Raw genomic sequence first — 23398 nt, 5'->3', positions numbered from 1 at the left:
CTCTTCTCTCTGATCGCAAACAGAGACTTCCCAGCTGCTTTTCCAGCCCCTTGCACTCTCTCGTTCCAAGCTCTTTGCCCTGAGTCATCTGTGGCTTACCCGCTGCCTGCCTCCTGTACCTCAGATCTGCGCAGGCAATTCTCTAATCCCGCTTGGTCTCTGCTGTCGCCAGGTGGGGCACATTTATCCCTCTTGGGCCTGCTGAGGCAGTGTCCTGTGGTGGCTTAGAACAGGGATTGGTTGGCAAACTGCAGTCCCTGGGCCGAATCCGGCCTCAGCCTGTTCTTATAAACCAAGTGTGATTGGAACCTGGCCAGCCCATTTGTTTCGGCTTTGTCTGGGGCTGTGTTCGAGCTACAGTGGGACAGTTGAGTATTACAGCAGCGAGCACACACTGGCAGGGTGTGAGATGTGTACTCTCCAGCCGTTTACAGGAAAAGCTGGCCGGTCGCGGTGGGTTGTCTGGCCTCTGGAGCCACGCCACTGGGGTTTAACACTAGGCTCCGCGGCTTCTTAGCGGGGCGACCTTGGATGAGCACCTAATGTCCTTGGGCCTCATTTTCCCCTGGGGGTGTGTCGTGAGCGAATGCACCATGGAGTATTGGGTGACGTGGCAGCTGCAGTGGCAACACTGAGGGGAGCAGGAGGTGTGCCACAGCGTGAGCTTTGATCACTCCGTGGACGTTTGGCACAGGGGTTAAGCCACCAGCTGGGACGCTCACGTCCTGTGTTGCCATGTCTGGTTCAAGTCCCGACTCTGCTTCCCATCCAGCTTCCTCCTAATGTGCACCCTGGGTGGCAGCAGGTGTTGACCCAAGTACTTGGATCCCTGCCACTCATGTGAGAGACCCGGATGGAGTTCTGGGCTCCTGGCTGGCCCAGCCCTGGCTATTGTGGGCATTTGGGGATTAAATCAGCAGATAGGAGATCTTTTGCTGCCTACCTCTCTACCCCTCAAATAAGTAGATTAAATGAATGAATTTGAAGAAGAAGAGAGCCCTGGCCTGAGTTGCAGGTCGTGTGGGGCCATAAGGCTCCAACATGCTACATTTCCTAAGCATGTGGGGAAGCGGAACCTCACACGGGGTGGAAGGGTCTTGCCAGGGCCTCGGGGAAAGTAACGCCTGACTTGCCTTGAACTCGGGTTCTGGAGTCAGGACTCGGGCTCTGTGTCTTCTACCACTCAGCCACAGGACCAGGACAAGCACAGGCAAGGTGCCTCGCGCAGATCTGAGGGGGTCTCATAGTCAGATTTGCATACGTGCACGTTGGCACCCAAGAGTGAGGCCATTTCCAATAGTGCCCTGGGCACCACGCTCACCCCACACCAGTCTGGGCCCTGCTCACAGCCAGATCTGCCTCCAGCCTGGGAACACGCGGCAGTTTCTCCAGCTGATGAGTGGATGATGTTGTTGGCTTGCTTTTAGGGTCCATGTTGGAGGAAATGTGTCCCCTCCTTTGGTAGGGGGAGGTCCGGGCACCTGTGCAGAGCTGTTGGCACATGAGTGGGTGCCTCTCCAGCCCCAGCCTGCTCCCTTGTGTATCGTCCTCACAGCGTGAGTGCCGCTTTGGCACATGGGGAAGCTGGTGCCTGGGGTGTCAGGGGACGTGCCCTGCCTAGGTCATACAGGGAGTTAGCATCAGGGTTCCGGGAACTGAGCCAGTCTGCCTGAGGTTAGATCTCAGGCTGTTCACCACGCATGGCCCACTGTGATACAGCCACAGGAGTGTCACTGGGCTTGAGTTCCCCTGTAAGTAACCATGACGGCTCAGACTGCCGTGTGGAGGCAGGCAGCCTGTAGGAGACGGGTGGTTGGTGCCACCAGCAACCCAGGCTTCCTCTGTTTTTCCTCCGGGCCACCCTGAAATGTGGCTTTCTTCCTTGTCCTCAGGCATCTTGCCACCTCCACAGAATCAGGCAGTGGACAGCTGTTGTGTGGGCAGAGAGCGCTGTCTCCAAACTTACCTAGGATTTGGGTACGTGGAAGAGATTTGGGAGAAGGGCATTCAAATTGGGTGAACAGCATGAGCAAAGGCACAGGGGTCGGAGAGGTTAGGGCACAGGTGAGGGTCAAGACTGTCAGAAGGAACATAATTGCTATTTATGTTGGTCTAAGCCAAAGAGAAAGGGTCACTGGACTTGCTTCAGGTGCAGCTGGATCCAGGGCATCTACACAAATTCATCAGAACTCCACTTCAGCCTGTCAGCTCCTCTCCTCTCTGTGTTAGGACAGGACGGCCCTTAGCAGCTGCTGGCACACTTTACCACTCCTATAGCAGAGAGCTCCTCCCCGTGGCTCTAGCAGGAGTCCCAGGGCCATCCTCCTTGGCTGCCGTGGCTCCAGGCCCATCTCGGAATCTGCAGGCTAGGGCCTGTTGTGAGAGGTGGATGGGCTGATCAGCCAGACCTGACTCTCACTCCCATGCTTGGGCCACACATGTGTTCCGAGTCAGGAGGGGGAGGTGGAGGTATTTCCTGATGGGCGCTCCTCGGCTGCAGGTGGTTCTGTTTGACCCGATTGCCAGGCGTGCGAGTGCGTGCCCAGGAATCAGAAGTGGGGCCATGGGCTGCATCACAGAGGACTCTGCCTTTCTCCATGAGGGCACAGGCCTGGCTGCTCTCACAGCAGGGCCCCGGTCACGCAGGCTTGAGCAGCACAGAAGCTCATGTCTCTGGCAGGACACGGCTGAGGCAGGAGCAGGCAGCCCGGGGATCATGGGAGAAGCCAGGCACCAACTCTGTGCCGTGGCATCTTCCAGATGTCCCTCCCTCCCCACAGCCCCGGACAGCTCACTGCCTCCTCCACCCAGGGCCAGGGGAGCCCAGCTTCTTCCTTTTAAGGGCACAGCCTAGAACAGGCACCCATCCTGCCTCCCACCTGCACCTCGGGGCTCCTGCCCAGCCGCAGGGGATTCTGGGAACTCAGTGCAGGAGGAGAAGGGGACATGGATATTGGGTGTCAGCCCACAGCCTGCCACACCAGGTGTATTAATTCTGCTTTGTGTGGCTCTAAATAAAGCAGCCCAGAACAGTGTCTTGGGAAAGAGAAGGTTTATTTCAGCTTCTGGTTTGCAGGTTGTTGTTCAGGCTCAGGAGGCCCATGGGCTGGCATCCACGTAGGCTGCTCGTAGGAGGTGTGGACGATGATCATGGGGTGAGCCCGGAGTGGAGAGACAAAACCTAGGCTGATCTTGAACTCACAAAATGATCTTTTTTTTAAGATTATTTATTTATTTATTTGAAAGGCAGAATTACAGAAAAGCAGAGGCAGGAGAGAGAGAGAGAGAGAGAGAGAGAGAGAGAGAGAGAGAGAGAGAGGTCTTCTATCTGCTGGTTCACTCCCCAAATGACCATTAACAGCTGAGCTGATCCAAAGCCAGGAGCCAGGAGCTTCCTCGAGGTTTCCCATGTGGGTACAGGGGCCCAAGGCCACAGCAGAGAGCTGGATTGGAAGTGGAGCAGCAGGACTTGAACTGGCACCCATATGGGACGCTGGCACTGTAGGCGGCAGCCTTACCTGCTACGCCAAAGTGCCGCCCCCAAAAAATGATCAAAATCACTTGCTCACAAGGCCCTTTTTGAGAAGCTGAATACTTCCCAAAGGCCTGATCATCTCAAATGGAAAGGGTTTTTTTTTTTTTTTTAAGATTTATTTTATTTATTTGAAAGACAGAGTTACAGAGAGAGGTAGAGACAGAGAGAGAGTTCTTCCATCCACTGGTTCACTCCCCAGATGGCTGCAATGGCTGGAGCTGGGCCGATCTGAAGCCAGGAGCTTCTTCCAGGTCTTCCATGCAAGTGCAGGGGCCCAAGGACTTGGGCCATCCTCCACTTCCTTCCCAGACCATAGCAGAGAGCTGGATTGGAAGAGGAGCAGCTGGGACTAGAACCGGTGCCCATATGGGATACCAGCACTGCAGGCCAGGGCTTTAACCCACTGCGCCACAGCGCCACTGCACCACTGCGCCACAGCGCCAGCCCCAGAAAGGTTGTTTTTAAGAATTCTGTGGCACATACTTGGGAAGTTCCAATAAGAGGCAGTGAAGACTTCTGAGCCCAGGTGGCCCGACCCACGTGGTGCCGGCCTGTGTGAGACCCCCCAGCTGCGCCAGACTCCTGTGCTCAGCCCCTCCCGTGCTAGTCCATGTCCCTGGGAGGAACACAGACATTCACTACCCCCATCTCTGAAGCTGTCTCAATTTTTGTGCATAGAGATCGGTGCAGATCCGAACAGAAGCTGGCTCGAGGCTCCACATCGAACCCCCCGTGGACTACTCGGAAGATTTTGAGTCGACTGAGGATGACGATGCCAAGACCATGGATGTTTCTGGGGATCGTCCACAGGTAGGGATTGGCCGTGGCCTTGTGCCCTGAGCTCAGGGCTCCGGTGGCCCTTGGGACACTTTCCATCAGTTATTCATGCCATTGTCCTCACTCGCACCTGGGTCCCTCCCTCCTGTATTCATCTCAACACACTTTGATGAGCACGTGGGCTGGGTGCTAGATGCCGGTGTCCCCAGGTCAGTGAGGCTGGGGTCTGATACCCCACATAGCCCCTCGATGGCACAGAGCAGCTGAGGAGTGAGAACAAAGCATGGGGGGAAGGGAGGAGGGGACTGGCGTCCAGGAAGGCTCCCCAGAGGGAGTGACTTCGCCCTGGGTCAGAGTTTAGTGGGGAAAGGTAGGCGGGCAGAGCTGGCGCTCAGTCTGTCTACATATGTAGACGTGCACTGTTACTGCCGTAGGCAGCAGAGAATGCAAGCACAAACTGCTGTGGCTCAGGGTCCTCGTGGTCAGTGCGTGACTTTGCCAGCTGCTCACTCCCATCGTACTCAGACTGCCATATCCTCTCAGCTGCAGTAGTAGGAGGGAGTCTTCCTAAGTTCATGGGAACACAGAGTAGGAAAAAACATGCAAAAAATAAGCATCTTTCAATTCAATGTTTCCATGGACTTTAAACTTTTTAAAAATTATTATTTCCTTGAGAAGCAGAGAGAGAGAGAGCTCGCATCTGCTGGTTCACACCCCAAATGCCCACAATGGCTGGGACCAGGGCCCCACTGAAGCTAATCGTAGTCTGAAGCCACATGTGGGTGGCTTCACTTGAACCATCACCTGCTGCCCCCCGGGAAAGGTACTAGCAGGAAGCTTAGGGTCAGGAGCCAGAGGCAGGCTCAAACCCAGGCACTGCGACATGGAATGAGGGCCTCCTACGCTGTGCCTTAACCACTAGGCTAAATGCCCACCCCTCCCCAAACTTCTGCAAGTCCCCTCGTGTATCCCAGTCTTGCCTTGAGCAGGCATCTGTCGTGCACCTGTTATTGGGCTTCAGGCTCTGTCCCAGACACCAGAGACAGAGCAATGGACAGAACTGCTGAGACATTTATTCTTAAACAACTTACATTATTATTCTCCAAACGGGAGACAGACCATAAAGAAAACCAAAGGAACAAGCAGTGAGATCATTTCAGGTACTGATGTATTCTCAGGAAGGTAGGACAGTAAGATGGTATGGGAGAGAGGGAAGGAGGGCCTCTCCTAGGTATGACATTTCAGCTGAATGGTGATGGGTAAGCAGGCGCAGCTTGGGAAGCAGCAATGGGAAAAGCATTCCAGGCAGAGGGAACAGCAAGTGTAGTGGGTGTGAGGCTGGGCTTATTTGGGGAGCAGGCATAGGAGAGCAATGGGATGTGGAATGAGGTGAGGCTGGGCCCACCAGGGGTGCCTGAGGATGGTTACCTGGCATTTACCCCGAGAGCATTGCTTTTATAGTCAAGAGTGTGTGAGTAGATCGTCTACCTGGTTACGCACAGGTGGAATTCTCCAGAGATGGCAAGTGATGGTCAAGTTGGTAAGCTGGCCCCTGGGCAATGGGCAGATTGCACAGCCTCACCACAGGGCCCAAGCCTCACTTCCACCCGGCGATTCCATGCCCCAAAACTGCTTTTACAGAATGAAAGTGGGCATCCAGGCGAGTGGCCTGTGGTCCAGGGAACATGTGTCTGCTTTCCGTGGCGTGTCTGCACTGCCGTGTCTGCTGATGATGGAGGGCCAGGCGAGAAGCGGGCCTCACCTTGTTGTTCCACGTTGGGGGTCCCAGGGGGCTGGGAGTAAATTGTAAATTTTTGTCTTCCTCAAAAACAAAGAGTCCTTGTCCTTGCCTGTGGAACGACTCCGTGTCCTTGTTTCTCTGGCCCACCGGTGAAACGGGAATTAAGTAGTAGGAAAAGCTGTGGTCTTCGTCGACTTGAAAACTCGGGCCACACAACACACACATGCACACACACACAGTATGCTTTTGTCCTCTGCTCAGAATCAGAGTGAGCAAACGGAGCCGTGCGTTTGCCTTCGTCTGTTAGGGAGGCTGATCCTCAGCCACGTTGCACCTGTCGCAGGGCCGGCCTCGCGTCCATGCCCCAGTATGCGTGTGTGCCCTGCAGACAAGGGGCTGTAGCAGTCTGCCGTCGGCCAGGCATCCAGCACCTTCTGTGCGGTGAGCCCGCAGTCCCTCCTACGCAAGCTCCCAAGCTCCCTGCCCCATAAGGCTCCCTCACCTGCTCCTGGGTTCCGTTAGTGTTCCTCTGTGCACCTGCTCAGAATTGGCATGGCTGCTGCTCTGCCAGCATTTCATTTTCTTCCCTGTGAGTGCTTGATTGTATTTCTTTCTCTCCCTTTTTCCAAAAACCCCATCTTGAGGGGGCTCTCCTTAAGGCTTCACAGTCCATTTCCCCTTGGAAATTTCCTGCTAAATAAAAGAGGCAAATGGCAGCACTAGTTTTCCGGGGATGGCAGAAGCCTTCAAGGGATGCAGATGGAATAGGGGAAGAAAAAGAAAGCGTGGGCACACACACTCAGCCGCCTCTCACTGTTTGCAAGCGCAGCCCACAATGGAACAATAGGAAATGCGTGTCCGCGTAGGTACTTGTCTTCCGACCCTCGCTGTTGAAACACACCGGCCTCTTTGCCTTCAATCAGACCCTCCGTGAACTTCAATTTCCCCGTGGCTGTGCGTTCACAAACCTGCGTGCTGCAGACATGTTCTCCTGGCCTCCACCCTGCCGACCTGCACGGTGCTTTTCAAAGATGTGATTTCTCAGCTGACATTTAAGACTCAGGAGATGCCGTGTGAAAGCCTGAGCCAGGGGCTTGCGCTGAAAAATCAGAAGGCTTAGGAGCCACTTTCTTCTACGATAGCAATGAGTGGGGCTGGGGAGCGGGTGTCCCCTTGGACAGGTGTGTGTTCCCCGGTGTGCCGCAGTCCCCACCACCAAGTTCTCAACACTGCAGATAAGACGGATGATGGGGCAGGCATCTGGTACAGCTGTTAAAATGGGCACTTAGGAGGGGCTGGCACTGTGGCGTAGTGGGTAAAGCCACCGCCTGCAGTGCCGGCATCCCATATGGGCACTGGTTTGAGTCCTGGCTGCTCCACTCCTGATCCAGCTCTCTGCTATGGCCTGGGAAAGCAGAAGACGGCCCAAGTGCTTGGGCCCCTGCACCCACATGGGAGGCCCGGAAGAAGCTCCTGGCTCCTAGCTTCAGATCAGTGCAGCTCTGACTGTTGCGGTCATTTGGGGAGTAAACCAGCAGATGGAAGAACCCTCTCTCTCTCTGGCTTTGCCTTTCTTTGTAACTCTTTCAAATAAATAAAATAAAACTTCAAAAAAAAAAAAAATGCCACTTGACACCTGCATCCCACAGCAGAGTGCCTGGTCTTGAGTTCAAGCTCTGTTCCTGATTCTAGCTTTCTGCTGTCGAGCACCCTGGAAGGCAAGGGAGCAGGTGAGGACTCAAGTAGTTGGGTCCCTGCCACCCATGTGGAAGATCCAGGTGGAGTTCCTGGCTCCTGGCTTCTTTGGCCTGGCTCAGCCCCAGCTGTTGTGGGCATTGGTGTGTGTGTGTGTGTGTGTATGTCCATATCTTCTGGGTCTCTGCCTTTCAAAATAAAAGAATTATAAAAAGATGGTAAATGAGTATAGATCAGGAGGTGGTGGGGACTTCTAAGAAAGAGAGCTGAGGTGATATCATGGTAGAGACCATAAGAAGGGAGAGAGTGAGCCACGCAGAGCAGAGCATCCAGGCCCCTGGAGGAGCAGGTGCAGAGGCCCGAGGTGGAACGCTGGCAAGGAGGCCAGCGTGGTTACAGAGCGGGGGCACGGTGAGGAAGAGGAGGTGTGGCCAGGGAAGCAGGCATGGGTCAGGTTGCACAGGGCTTGAGGGCTGGGATGATGTGGGGCTCTCACTGACTGTGAGTCAGCTGGTTTAAACCCTCCAGACTAAAAATGAAAGGTGTCCTTGCACCTAAGGAAAGTCAACCAGGGATGTCCCGGTCCCGTGAAGTTCCCCCAGTGGAGTTATCCAAGAGCAAGAGAAATAAGGGGAAGGTGTGACCCCCGTCCCATGGACGTCTCCTGGAAACCTTCAGGAGTCTGTTCCCATCGTATGGGTTCTGGAGCTGGCGGCCCAGGGGTCTTCCCACGATCACCATTCAACATCATTACAGATGCATACAGCTCTCAGGGCCAAGCATCTGTCCCCTGTGATCAGCGCACCCCACCCCACAGGGCCCTGTAGCAAATCTCTGCAGTTGTCCTTCATCCATTTCAACAGCGATTCTTGAAAAATGCGGGATTGCTTTTTCATAATATTGTATTTATTCATCTATCTATTTAGTTTGATTTGAAAGGCAGAGACAAAGAGATCTTCCATTCACAGGTTCACTTTCCAAATGTCCACAACAGCCAGAGCTGGGCCAAGCTGAATCCAGGATCCCAGAACTCCCACCTGGGTTTCCCAGGTGGGTGTCAGGGATTGAGGTACTTGAGTCATCACCACTGCCTTCCAGGGTGCACATGAGCAGGAAGCTGGAATCAAAAGCAGAGTCAGGACTCGAACCCAGGACTCTGATATGGGAGGTGGGCATCCCAAGCAGCAGCTTAACCACTGTGCGGGACACCTACCCCTGAGGGACCACTTTTAAGGCAGTTCCATTGCTTGGATACTTCTGCCATTTGGGACTACCATGTAATAACTCTTAACTGGGTACCTTTGTAAAAAAAATATTACCATAATATAAAGGGATTGTACTATCCATGTCATTTGATGATTGTACTTTATTTACTTGACACCACCCCATAGCCATCTTTCCATGCCAGCACTCCCCCAACCATCATGCAGCTCATTGGGTCAGAGCGCTGTTTTGGGAGTTGGTAGCATGAGTTTGAATCCCGGTCCTGGTATTAGCTGTGCCTGCAATGGCGCAGGGACAGCAAGAGTGCAATCAGTTCACCTTTGGGAGTGAGAGCAGAGGGTGAGGAGACAGAGAGGGGAGGCAGGGGCCCCAAAAGAAGAATGATGCCTCCCTCATATCTTCAGGACTGTAGGCTGCTTCTACCATGCCTAGGTCTCTGTGCTTGTCTCTATGGCACCACACCCTGTGACTTTAATTTCTCCCTTCTGAACCTACAAGGGCCTAACCCTCCCAGCAGTACAGACAGAGAAAGAATCCTTTTAACTTCTCAGGGTGTAATGGTAAGGTGGAGTCCCAGCATCCTAAGCAGGAAGTTGCCAGCACCTTTCCCATAGCCAAGCTGCTGGGGCAGAAGATGGGCCCCACGAGAGCTTCTGTGACAACCACACAGATTAACAAAAGGATTTGGCTGTAACAGAAAAAACTCTGGCCTGCCCACCAGAAGACTTAAAACACATGATTTTTTTTTTTTTGGCAATGTTTTTTCCCCCCAGAAACCTTTGATTTAAAGAATACAAGCTTCATGCATTTCATAAATACAACTTTAGGAACATGGTGATCCTTCCAACCATACCCACCCTCCCAACCAACACTCCCACCTTTCTTCCTCATCCCTCTACTATTCCCATTCTTATTTTTTACTAAGATTTGTTTTCTTTTTTAAAAGATTTATTTATTTATTTGAAAGGCAGAGTTACAGAGAGAGAGAGAGGTGAGACAAAGAATCTTCCATCCATTGGTTCACTCTCCAAATGGCCTCAAGGAGCAGGGCAGGGCTGGGCTAGCAGAAGCCAGGAGCCAGGAGCTTCTTCCCAGTCTTCCATGTGAGTGCAGGGGTCCAAGGACTTGGGCCATCCTCTGCTGCTTTCTCGGGCATATTAGCAGGGAGCTGGATTGGAAGTGGAGCAGCCAGGACTCAAACTGGTGCCCATGTGGGATGCTGGTGCTGCAGGCAGCAGCTTTACCTGCTTATGCCACAGTGCCGGCCTCACTAAGATCTATTTTCAATTAACTTTACGCACATACGGTTAACTCTTTACTAAGTAGAGAGTTCGACAAATAGTATGAAAAAAACTGTTCATTAACAGTTGAGACAACGGCTATACAAAGTCATTGCATCTCAAAGTGTCAATTTCATTTCTATAGATTACCTTTTAGGTGCTCCATTAGTTATCACAGATCAGGGAGAACAGATGGAATTTGTCCTTTTAGCACTGGCTTATTTCACTAAGTATGATGTTTTCCAGTTGCATTCATTTTGTTGCAAATGACAGGATTTCTTTTTTTTTTTAACCATTGTGTAGTATTCCATGGTGTACATATCCCATAATTTCTTTATCTGATCTTCAATTGATAGGCATTTGGGTTGATTCCATGTCTTAGCTATTGCAAATTCAGCTGAAATTAACATGGGGGTACAGATCACTCTTTCATATGCTGATTTCATTTTCCTTGGGTAAATTCCCAGGAGTGGGATGGCTGGGTCATATGGTAGGTTGATATTCAGATTTCTGTGTTATCTCCATACTGTCTTCCATTGTGGCTATACCAGTTTATATTCCCACCAACAGTGGATTAGGGTACCTTTTTCCTGACATCCTCACCAGCATTTGTTGTTTGTTGATTTCTGTATGAAAGTCATTCTGACTGGGGTGAGGTGAAGCCTCATTGTGGTTTTGATTTGCATTTCCCTGATAGTTTGTGATCCTGAACCTTTTTTTCATGTGTCTGTTGGGCATTTGGATTTCCTCTTTTGAAAAATGCCTATTCAAGTCCTTTTCCCATTTCTTAACTGAGTTGTTTGCTTTATTGTTTTTGAGTTTCTTGATCTCTTTATATACTCTGATTATTAATCCTTTATCAGTTGTATAGTTTACAAATAATTTCTCCTGTCAGTTGCCTTTTCTTCATGATGGTTTTAAAAATGAGAGCAAGAGCTCACAGTACATGAACGTGTACTGAGTGCTAAGCACCACATTGAGGATGTACCATCCGTCACTACATCAGACCTGTGAGTTAAATGCTAACTATCAGGACAAGCATCGTGGCGTAGCAGGTTAAGCCGCTGGCCAGCGACGCTGGCATCCCATATGGGAGCTGGTTATGTCCTGGCTGCTCCACTTCTGATCCAGCTCCCTGCTAATGTGCCTGAGACAGCATTGGAGGATGGCCCAGGTACTTGGGTTCCTGTACCCACATGGGAGACCTAGAAGAAACTCCTGGCTCCTGGCTTTGACCTGCCTCTGCCTTGGCTGTTGTAGCCATTTAGGAAGTAAACCAGTGGATGGAGGTTTTCTCTTTCTCTTTCTCTCTCTCTCTGTAACTCTGGCTTTCAAATAGATAAATAAAAAAAATTTTTTTTAGAAAAAAAATGCTAGGTATCTTCATTGCCATGTTACAGTTTGAAAAAAATTGAAGAAGGGAGAAGTGATGTTGTTCACTCAGGCCTCAGAGAAACCCCGGGCGCCACGATTCCCTGTTCCTTGGAATGAGCAGTGACAGGCTGGGAACGACCCAGGCCTGCATTTGCTTGAGGTTGTGCCACAGTCTGTTGTGAATATTATCGATCTTCTGCCTGGGGGTGAGGTGCTCAGAGGTAGCCATCCATCAGTTAGGCTTCACAGTGTTTTATTTTATTTATTTATTTTTTTTGACAGGCAGAGTGGATAGTGAGAGAGAAAGACAGAGAGAAAGGTCTTCTTTTGCCGTTGGTTCACCCTCCAAAGGCCGCCGCGGCCAGCGCACTGCGGCCGGCGCACCGCGCTGATCCAATGGCAGGAGCCAGGTGTTTTCTCCTGGTCTCCCATGGGGTGCAGGGCCCAAGCACTTGGACCATCCTCCTCTGCACTCCCGGGCCACAGCAGAGAGCTGGCCTAGAAGAGGGGCAACCGTGACAGAATCCGGCGCCCCGACCGGGACTAGAACCCGGTATGCCGGCGCCACAAGGCGGAGGATTAACCTATTGAGCCGCGGCGCTGGCTTCACAGTGTTTTAAACCATAACAGAGGGAACCTCTCCTTAGCCAAATAGCTCCCCAGTGAAGCCATAGCTGATAACGTAGATGAGAAATGTTTTTCAAAAATGAAACCCGATGAGGAAACAACCAGACAGACCCAAGTTGAAGGACAGCTTACAAACCAACTGGCCTGGGGTCTTTGCAGACACCAATGGCCTGAGACCTGAGAAAGGCTTGGGGCCGCACCCGATGAAAGGTAGGTACAGCGAGTTCACCCTCCTGCAATGTGGTCAGAGGAATTGCTCCACTGAAGGGTGGTTTCCCGAAATTCACAAGGCCTTGAAAATGATACTGCATCAACATTACATTTCCTGCATGCATTCATGGTACCATGGCTATATTACTCAGCTTTTGTTACTACAACCTAGAGACGTGAGAGGAGCTACTCGGGAAGGAAGAAAGCTCACTTCAGCTTGCGGTTTGGGCCATTCACAGTCCAAGATCTCAGGGCCTCATTAGTGTGGCATCTGATAGTGGTGGGACACGTATGGAGGGGGGAGCCTGTGGGGAGTGAGGAAGAGAAAGAGAAGCTAGGCTGAAGTCAGCTGATAGCCAGGCCTCTCCCAAGGCCACACCTGAAGGACTTCCTAGAAGGCCCACCTTTGGACTCCAGAATTGTATCCAGTCTCCCCCCTTAATCCGTTGACCATTTACCTAAGGCTTTAGGGACCAAGCCTTCAACTCATGGGCTTCTAGGGGACCCCCAGGCTGTCGGCGAAGCCTAACGGTAGCCTTGTGACGAGTGAATGTCCTGTGCTTGGGACACTGAAGAGTGCAGGCATGAGGGGTTGTGTGGTCAGCAGCCATGCGTCAATGGATCAGAATGAAGGTTATGTATATAACACGGAAGAGGGGAAAGCAGGGGACGAATGTGGCAACATGGTAATTGGCGAACGCAGGCTAGGGGTATCTGGGTGTTAATTATACGATCATGATCAATTTTCTGTGCTTTTACATGGTTTCAAAATAGAAAGGGAAAAAAAAGCAGGTTAGGCATTTTGCAGAGCAGTTAGGACATAGGTGAGGTTGCCTGCCTGCATCCCATATTGTAACACCAAGAGGCGCAGCTCTGCTCTGGACTCAACTTCCTGCTAATGCAGACCTTGGGAGGCACCAGGGTGGCTCAGGTGACTGAGTTCCAGCCACCCACGTGGGACTGAATTCTTGGCTTCTGGCTTCAGCCCCTGGACTGTTTGGGATTTCTCTTTCTGGCTATCTCTCTCTCTCTCTGTCTCTCAAATAAATAAGTAAAATTAAACACAACACTAGCACATTAAAGAAATGAGGTATATCAGTAGAAGCAGAGGCACAAGGCAAGTGAGAGGAGAGACGTAGTTTAACCACCTACTAGGAATGTGTATCAATGCCAGTTTCCCAGTTGTGATGATGTACTACTGTTGTTACAAGACATCACCCTGACAAGAAACTGGGCCGAGGATAGATGGGACCTCTCCGGATTGCTCCTTACAAACTGAGCGTGAAATGCACAAGCAGCTCCAAATCTAGAGCAAAAAAACAATCACGGAAAACACGACCGTGCCGGGCCTGTCCCTTGGAGGTTCTGATTGGGACTCTGTCCTGTCCCTCCTACGAGACTGGCTTTGCAGCAGTGTTTGAGAACCACGGTTAGAAGGAAAGGAGAGCGGCGGTCCTCAAGATCTGACACACACAGGCACCACTTGGGATGTTTGCTAAAGACGAGATCTTAGGGCCTGGCGTTTGGCACAGTGCTTAAGATACTGCGTGGTACCCCCACAGCCCTTACCAGAGAGTTGTGGTTCCAGTCCTGCTGCCACATCCAGTTCCACCTTCCTGCTGGTGTGCACCTGGGAGGCACCGGATGGTGATCCCTGCCACCCCCCAGGGGAGACCTACATTGAGGTCCTGGCTCCTGGCTGTGGCCTGGCCCAACCCCAGCTTTTATAGGCACTTGGGGAGTAAACCCAAGTGGATGGAAGATCTCTATGTGTCTGCCTCTCTCTCTCTCTCTCTCTGCCTTCAAATGAAATAAAAATAAATAAAAATTTTAATGTTGCATATTTTAGGCTGGTTTTTGAGCTAACAGAATTGGCGTCTAAAAGGTAACACGTTTTTTGACAAAAGAACTGCCAGGGATTTTGATCCAGCAGCCTGAAGATTAGAGCACACCTCACATGGAAGGAACATTTTCTGAGTACTTTGAACTCTGTGGCTTGGATTTGGGGAACTACAGAAGAAAGATGTTTAAAAATCAAAGTTAACAACTCTTCTGCGTCATGCCAAATTAGGATGACTAAAAAGTGTGAAAACAACACAGATCCACAGAGGTTCACAGGGGAGGGTTGGGGGCAGGGTCTGCCCTGCTCTTTGGAACCATATCCTACACTTCTGGAAATTCAGGTGGGAGATGAAGTCACAGAAAAACATAGACAAGAAAAAAAAATTGCTGTTGACAACGTCTCACTATAGGTCAACTTCTACACAAATCACTGACCATTAGTATCAAGAAAAGACTAAATGACTTCAAGCTACAGCAATTTCCCTCTTATCTGTGGTTTCACTTTCCGTGGTTCCAGTTATCTGAGGTCAGCTGAGGTGTGAAAATAATACATGGAACATTCCAGAAATAAACAATTCATCAGTTTTCAGTTGCATGCTGTTCTGAGTAGCAGGACAAGAACTCACACTGTCCCCTTCTGTCCCGCCTGGTGGGTGGGTGGGGATCATCTCTTTGTCCACGCATCCACGCTGTCTGTGCTGCCCATCTGTTACTCCTTGGGGGCTGTCTCAGTTATCAGATTGACCATTGAGGTATAGCACATGCAAGAGAAAGCGCATTCATAGAACTGTTATTACAGCATATGGTTATAGTTGTTCTATTTGATTGTTGGCTGCTGTATTAATCTCTTATTTGTGCCTAATTTATAAATTATGCTTTATCTTGGGTATGTATGTATAAGGAGAAATATAGTATATGTAGAGTTTGGTGGTTTAAAGGGATCCACTGGGGGTCCTAGAACACATCGCCCGTGTATGGGGGAACTACAGAACTTTTAAAATTTACTTATTGGGTTAGTGCTGTGGTGTAGTAGGTTAAGCCTCCATCTGTGGTGCTAGCATCCCAAATGGGTGCCAGTTCGAGTCCTGGCTGATCTTCTTCTGATCCAGCACTCTGCTGTGGCCTGGGAAATCAGTAGAAGATGGCCCAAGTGCTTGGGCCCTGCCCCAGTGTGGGTGACCCAGAAGAAGCTCTTGCTCCTGGCTTTAAATCAGCCCAGCTCTGCCCATTGCGGCCATTTGGGGAATGAACCAGTAGATGGAAAAGACTTCTCTCTCTGACTCTCCCTCTCTCCCTATCTGTAACTCTGCCTTTCAAATAAATAAATACATCTTTTTAAAAGTTACTTATTTATTTAAATTTTATTTGAAAGTTAAAGAGATGGAAAGAGTGAGACAAAAATAGAGTTCTTCTATCCACTGGTTCATTCCCCCAAATGCCTACCACAGCCAGGGATGAACCAGGCCAAAGCTAGGAGCTTGTAGCTCCATCTGATTCTCTTTTGTAAGTGGCAGGGACCCAAGTACTTGAGCCATCGTCTGCTGCTTCCCAGGGTCCACATTAGCAGGGAGCTGGTCTGAAGCAGGGGAGGTGGGACACGAACCAGGCAGCATCCTAGCCACAATGCAAACACCCACCCTTACTGTACATTCTAGAAGGCAAGAAAGTCCTGAGATATTCCTGAGACATTTTCATATAAAATTAATCTATGTCTTTACTATTAAAAAGGGTAAACTTAGATAAATTAAAAAATTAATGTTGTGTCATGTGAAGGCATTAATGTGTCAGTTAAATTTTTTTTTCTTTTTTAACTTTGGTCACATTCAAAATATGGCTCAAACTTGAGGGAAAATAATCCGGAGAAAATAGAGGCATGTAGGAAAGCCTTTTTAAATTTTTTAAAAAATTCTTAGGGCTTGGAAAAGATATGCCGAAATACAGAAATGAGTGCTCAGTGGGAGGGGGTATGGCCACAGAGCAGGGCTCAGACCTGGACCTGGACTAACAGGGCCAGCCTCAGCCCCCAGACCTGTGAGCCATCCTGGCGGGGAGCTGAGCTCATCGCTGGTGCTGCTTTGTTGCGAATTAGGAAACTTATTCTGAGCACGCGTCTCAAGTTGTCCCTGGTCTCCACGCCGCCACTCCCCTGGATGTTTTATATCACCTTACATCTTCTGAAGGCATTGGACTTGCAGTTCCTACCTGGGGGAGTAGACAGCAAGTGGCCTAGACTCAGCAAGCCTGGAGACCTTGGCCAAGTCACACAGTCCTCTGGAGGTTTTGGGAGGTTAGGTTATGTTTCCTATGCCTGCCAGGTCTGAAGTCATAAATTCTGGGTCAAGTTTAAAGGAAAACCCTATTCCTGTATGATAATAGCCATAGAGTAGAGGATACATCATAGTTCATGGAACCCTTACCCAAGAGCTATTTTCTTTTTTATTTTATTTTATTTTTTTGACAGGCAGAGTGGATAGTGAGAGAGAGAGATAGAGAGAAAGGTCTTCCTTTGCCGTTGGTTCACCCTCCAATGGCCGCCGTGGTAGGCGCACTGCGGCCGGCGCACCGCGCTGATCCGAAGCCAGGAGCCAGGTGTTTCTCCTGGTCTCCCATGGGGTGCAGGGCCCAAGCACTTGGGCCATCCTCCACTGCACTCCCTGACCACAGCAGAGAGCTGGCCTGGAAGAGGGGCAACCGGGACAGGATTGGTGCCCCGACCGGGACTAGAACCCGGTATGCCGGCGCCGCAAGGCGGAGGATTAGCCTATTAAGCCGCGGCACTGGCCCCAAGAACTATTTTCTTTAAAAGATTATTTATTTCAAAGTCAGGAGAGGCAGGAGCAGAAAGAGAGAGAAAGAATCCTCCATATGCTGGTTCATTCCCCAAATGGCTGCAACAGTCAGGCTGGGCCAGGCCAAAGCCAGAAGCCAGGAGCTTCTTCCAGGTCCCCCACATGAGTGCAGGGACCCAAGCACTTGTGCCATCTTCCACTGCTTGCCTAGGCTATAGCAGAAAGTTGGATCAGAAGTAGAGCAGCCAGACTCAAACCAGTACCCACATAGGATGCCAACACTGCAAGAGGTGGCTTCACTCACTGTACCACCATGCCCATGCCGGCACCCTGTGGTCTATTTCTGTAGGTCATTTGTAAGGTATACATTTAGGGCCTGAAACATTCCTCCCCAATCCAGATCTAAGCTTTATAGAGAACAGAGATGAGCTGCCGTGTTTCTGGTCCCTAGAAAAGTGCCTGGCATAGAGGGAGTATGCAAATCTTTGTTAAGCAAATGAATTGAATAGTTGATTGATTGAATCAATGAGGGAGGGAGGGAGGGAGTTGTTGGTTAGACATCCTGGCCAGCCCACACAAGCCGAGTTCAATCATCACATCACTATGTTATAATTACGGTGACAGTATTTGCCAAACCATGAATCAGGACCCGTAAAACGACAAAGATTTTTGTGCTGCTTCTGGTAGAGGAGTCAGTTGAGAGATACATTTTGGATTCTGAAATATTGGAATTTGGGGCACATGATGATAATTTCAAAGAACCGTTTTAGGCATTTTCTTTCATTTACTTGAGAGACAGAGGGAGACAGACAGAAATCTCCCATCTGCTGGTGCATTCCCCAAATGCTGGCAACAACCAGGGCCGTGCCAGGCTGAAGCTGGCTGCTGGGAACTCATTCCGAGTCTCCTACGTGGGTGACCAGGGACCCAAGTACTCGGTCCTTAGCTGCTGCCTCCCAGGGTGTGTATTGTTAGCTGGAAGCTGGAATGGGGAGCAGTACCAGGCAACAAACCCAGGCCCTCCCATGTGGGATGTGGGGGTCGGAACTGCTAGATGGAATGTCTGCCCTAAAAGACTTTTAAATCACACGAGTGATGGGCCGGCGCTGTGGCGTAGTGGGTAAAGCCACCGCCTGCAGTGCCGGCATCCTATACGGGTGCTGATACGAGTCCCGGATGCTCCACTTCCGATCCAGCTCTCTGCTATGGTTTGGGAAAACAGTGGAAGATGGCCTGAGTCCTTGGGCCCCTGCACCCACGTGGGAGACCTGGAAGAAGCTCCTGGCTCCTGGCTTCGGATCGGCTCAGCTCTGGCCATTGTGGCCATCTGGGGAGTGAACTAGCAATGGAGTGAACTAGCAGATGGAAGACCTTTCTCTCTGTCTTTCCCTCTCTCCCTCTCTCTCTGTAACTACCTCTCAAATACATAAATAAAATCTTAAAAAAAAAAAAAAGCAGTTAGGTGTGTAACAAGTAACAAACCTGGCCCAGGGCATGGTCTGGTGGGCAGTGGAGAGGGCTGTGCAGGACAGTGGTAGCCAGCTGTCACCATGTAGAAATACAAGCCCCGCAGGATTAAGCGCGTTCTGGTCTTCATTAAACATTTGACTTCAGGAGCCAAGTTGCAAGGCTGAGGGTGGAGGAGAGGGTAAGGTAAAAGCAGAAATGACATGAGATAGAGCAATAGACACATGAATAAACGGATGATAAGTCATGAAGTGTGGAAAAACAGAAGGCCGGATCTGGTGGACCAGAGGGTGGAGAGAGCTTTCTGTATTTTGCTCAGTTTTCTTCTGAGTTGTTTGACTGTTTTTTTTTTTTTTAAAGATTTGTTTATTTTGAGAGAGGGGGAGAGAGAGAGAGAGAGAGAGAGAGAGAGAGAGAGAGAGAGAGGTCTTCCATCCGCTGGTTCACTCCCCAGATGGCTGCAACGGCCGGAGCTGCACTGATCTGAAGCCAGCAGCCAGGAGCTTCTTCCGGGTCTCCCATGTGGGTGCAGGGGCCCAAGCACTTGGGCCATCTTCTACTGCTTTCCCAGGCCATAGCAGAGAGCTGGATCAGAAGTGGAGCAGCCGGGACTAGAACCGGCGCCCATATGGGATGCTGGTGTCACAGGCAGCAGCTTTACCTGCTATGCCACAATACCAGTCCCTTGAATATTATTAATACTTTTGTATTAGATGTTATAAAAAAGGCTACAAAATAATGTGAAACTGCCTAACAAACTCTATGACATAATGACTTCTGAACTGATGTGAGAATGGAGCATCTTCTTTATGGCCTGCATGTGTAGTCTACTTAGAGTTCTTAGGCATTTTCACATCATTTTGTAGCCTTTTTAAAATAACACTCAATATGTAAATGCTTTCTTGTTAAACAATATTCACACGGCTCAGAGGAAAACTGAGTAAAATACGGGTTTAATTTCTGCTTTAATTTTAGGATTTTCCACCCTCACCCCTGTAATCCTGGTTCATAAATTATATTTATTTTCAGTCTCCTAGCGTATGAATTTTAAGGTTATACATTTTCCTCTTTGTATAGCTTTGTCCTTGCCTCACAAATTTTACTGTGTAGTGCTTTCATTGTCTTTTATTTCTAATTGGTTTGTGACTTCAGGGTTTGTTTTTCTTATCCATGTTTAGGGAAATTTTTCTAAACATTATAAGTAAATAGTTTTTTTTTAAATAATGATATTTATATTTATAGCATTTGTTATTTTCAGATTTTCGAATAATGTTCATTCTTTTTTTTTTTTAAATTTATTTTAGACAGGCAGAGTGGACAGTACAGGGAGACAGAGAGAAAGGTCTTCCTTTTTGCCGTTGGTTCACCCTCCAATGGCCGCCGCGGTAGGCGCGCTATGGCCGGCGCACCGCGCTGTTCCAAAGGCAGGAGCCAGGTGCTTCTCCTGGTCTCCCATGGGGTGCAGGGCCCAAGCACTTGGGCCATCCTCCACTGCACTCCTTGGCCACAGCAGAGAGCTGGCCTAGAAGAGGGGCAACCGGGACAGAATCCGGCACCCCGACCGGGACTAGAACCCGGTGTGCCGGCGCCGCAAGGCGGAGGATTAGCCTACTGAGCCATGGCGCCGGCCCAGTAAATAGTTTTTGTTTGATTTTTTACTATCCTTTTGTGTTAATTTCTCATTTTTACTACACTGTAATCAGAGAATGGCCTGTTTGTATCTTCCTGGAGTTTACTAAGGCTTTTTTTTTTTTTTAACTAATTTATTTATTTGAGAGGTAGAGTTACAGATAGAGACAGAGACAGAGAGAAAGGTCTTCCATCCACTGGTTCACTCCCCAAATGGCTGCAACGGCCAGAGCTATGCCATTCTGAAGCCAGGAGTCAGGTGCTTCTTCCGGGTCTCCCACACGGGTGCAGGGGCCCAAGCTCTCAGACCATCCTCTACTGCTCTCCCAGGCCATAGCAGAGAGTTGGATCGGAAGAGGAGCAGCCGGGACCCGAACTGGTGCCCACGTGGGATGCTGGCACTGCAGGTGGAGGATTAATGTACTGCACCACAGCGCTGGTCCCTTTCTTAAGGTTTTGTTTGTGGTCAACCAGATCATTTTTATGAATCCTCTATGATATTTTAAAAGAATAATCATTCTCTTTTGGGCACAAAGTTCTCAGCACATCTGCTAAATCAAGCCCTTAGTTATTGTTATCTAGCTTAGAGATTCTTAAAATACAGTTCCAGACCACCCATATCAGAATCGCTGGGGCTGCTTATTAAAAATGTAAATTCTCATACCCTACATACAGAAGTGGATCCGGAGGGGGCATAGAGTACTCATCTTAATCTACATTTTTAATCAGGCTCCTGCAAGTTCTTATCCTCCTTAGCAAACTACTGCAGTAGATCCTTAGCTATTTTTGTGTATGTGACCTGATCGACTCTTGTGATCTTACCCATGTTCCCTTTTTTTTTTTTTTTTTTTTTGACAGGCAGAGTGGATAGTGAGAGAGACAGAGAGAAAGGTCTTCCTTTTTGCCGTTGGTTCACCCTCCAATGGCCACTACGGCTGGTGCATCGCGCTGATCCAAAGCCAGGAGCCAGGTGCTTCTCCTGGTCTCCCATGCGGGTGCAGGGCCTAAGCACTTGGGCCATCCTCCTCTGCACTCCTGGGCCACAGCAGAGAGCTGGCCTGGAAGAGGGGCAACTGGGATAGAATCCGGTGCCCCGACCGAGACTAGAACCCGGTATGCCGGTGCCACAAGGCAGAGGATTAGCCTGTTGAGCCACGGCGCTGGCCACCCATGTTCCCTTATAGTTCTCCATTTGTGCTTCATCTATTTCCAATCTGATAGGGTGTACCTTTGATCCACATGAATCTCTCAGTATCAGTTTGTTTATTGGTTTTAGCCTGTGGGTGAGCAGCTCTGCTGCCTCTTACCTAACACAGCCAGGGAGGGTCAAGCCCTTTAGGGGCTCCCCTCCACCCTGCCACCAGGGGCTCCCCTCCACCCTGCCGCCGCTGCCATTGGACGCCTCTTCACGTGCTTCCTCTTCCTTGACCTCGACTCTGGGCTCAGTACCCCGCCCCGCCACGCACACACCCCGCACTCGATTGCAAATTGTCCTGCCCGTGTCCTGGTCTGGAGCTCCTCTACATTTGGTTCTTCATGGATGTGACCCCATCTGTCTTTCAGGGATTCCTCAGAATTTGTCGTGAGCCAGTGGCCTTCCTTGCTGTTGGGTCTCTGTCTTGCCTTCCCTGTCTAACTTCCTGCTGCGTGATCCTTCCTGCAGCGCACCTGCTCTGGGCAGGCTCGGGCCATAAGACAGGGTGGTCCTGAGGGGCCTGCCCAGGAGCCTGGCAGCCAGGAAACACACGGCAGATCCCTGTGCCTCTGCCTGCTTTGTCCCTGCTCTTTTCTCTTACGTCACTGCTTTCTCGAAGACAGGGATTGAATTTTTTTTTTTCTTCAGTGATGCACTTTAGAGACTGAACTCCAGAGTAATTTTGCTTCGAAAGAAAATTAGCTGGTGGGTAAAGTTGCGGCCATTTGGGGAATGAACCAGCGGATGGAAGACCTCTTTCTTTCTCTGCCTCTGCCTCTCTGTAACTCTGCCTTTCAGAAAAAAAAAAAAAAAAAGAAAGAAAAAAGAAAAAGAAAAAGAAGAAGAAAATTAGAAAAAGAAATTAGACAGTAAAAGGAATCAAAAAGCTAAAAGCATTTGCACAGGTGTTTGAAGCCTATGTGTAACTCAAATTTTCTTAGCCATAGTTCCATCAAAATTGATGTAGGAGACTATGATTTTATCCATTTATTTATTATAGATTAATTTTATTTATTTGAAAGACAGAATTACAAAGAGAGGTAGAGTCAGAGAGAGAGAGAGAGAGGTCTTCCAACTGTTGGTTCACTCCCCAAATGGCTGCAACAGCTGATCCGAAGCCAGCAGCCAGGAGCTTCTTCCAGGTCTCCCATGTGGCCCAAGCAGTTGGGCCATCTACTACTGCTTTCCCAGGCGCATTAGCAGGGAGCTGGATCAGAAGTGGAGCAGCCAGGACTCAAGCTGGCACCCATATGGGATGCTGGCATCGTAGGTGGCGTCTTACCCTGCTATACCACACAGCCCCGAGACAGTGAATTTAAAATACACAAGGGTTGCAAACAAGAACGTGGTCAGGCAATTTTCCCATGTTGAGGTGGGGGCCTGAGGCTCAGCACTTCACCTGCGGGTGAGGGTAGCTAGCGTCAGGGCCAGAACTTGAACCTGACCTGCTGTCCTTCCTAAGTGTAAGTAGAGGTCCAGTATTCCATCCACTGATGCTTACCACACGCTTTGACACATTCAGCGGTCTCGAGGCAGCTTTGAGTATGGATGGGCAGTTTCATCAGCTCCATGCCAGTCCGCGGCCCCGTGCACCTGACTTTCATCCCGCTCCGGAGACTGCTGATTACAAGTTGGTACCAGGCAGGGAAGAAACATGGTCACGAGGCTCAGGGCCCAGACTCTGGAGTCAGCCGTTCATTTATCCAAACCCCGGCCCTCCCATTGTGAGCCGAGTGACCTTGGACTTCCACTTCAGTGCTCTCAGGAGACCTCACCATGCGGTAGTGTGGGGTGCTGACTTGAGATAACGTTCCTGCAGAGGTTAGCTCAGTGGCTGATAGGTTTCAAAGGCCCGGCTGCTGGCAGCTGTCTCTGTTGCTATTGATGTTATCGTGGTTGTTATCATATCGCAAAAATGTCCTGTTTGATGGGCGCCCGGCTCTGCTCTTTGTCTAGCCTAGCACAGGGAAGATGGGGCATTCCAGGGACTAATCCCCTGATCACCAGCCACCT

The 23398-nt window shown here is 50.0% G+C and overlaps 1 protein-coding gene across 9 annotated transcripts in view; it reads left to right on the top strand.

Annotated features, from left to right (window-relative positions):
- LOC133750191 (katanin-interacting protein-like) overlaps positions 1–23398 on the top strand; it is a 189675-nt gene that overhangs the window by 81410 nt on the left and 84867 nt on the right. For all 9 annotated transcript variants that reach the window (XM_062179620.1, XM_062179618.1, XM_062179615.1 and 6 more), the window contains one exon: positions 4214–4345. In XM_062179620.1, coding sequence (XP_062035604.1) covers positions 4319–4345 — 27 coding nt within the window. In that variant the 5' untranslated portion in view covers positions 4214–4318. The remainder of the gene's footprint in view (positions 1–4213; positions 4346–23398) is intronic.

Source organism: Lepus europaeus, chromosome 21 (genome assembly GCF_033115175.1).
Source record: "Lepus europaeus isolate LE1 chromosome 21, mLepTim1.pri, whole genome shotgun sequence".
In the NCBI taxonomy this organism is placed as follows: domain Eukaryota; kingdom Metazoa; phylum Chordata; class Mammalia; order Lagomorpha; family Leporidae; genus Lepus; species Lepus europaeus.
This window is presented reverse-complemented; position numbering and strand designations above follow the sequence as displayed.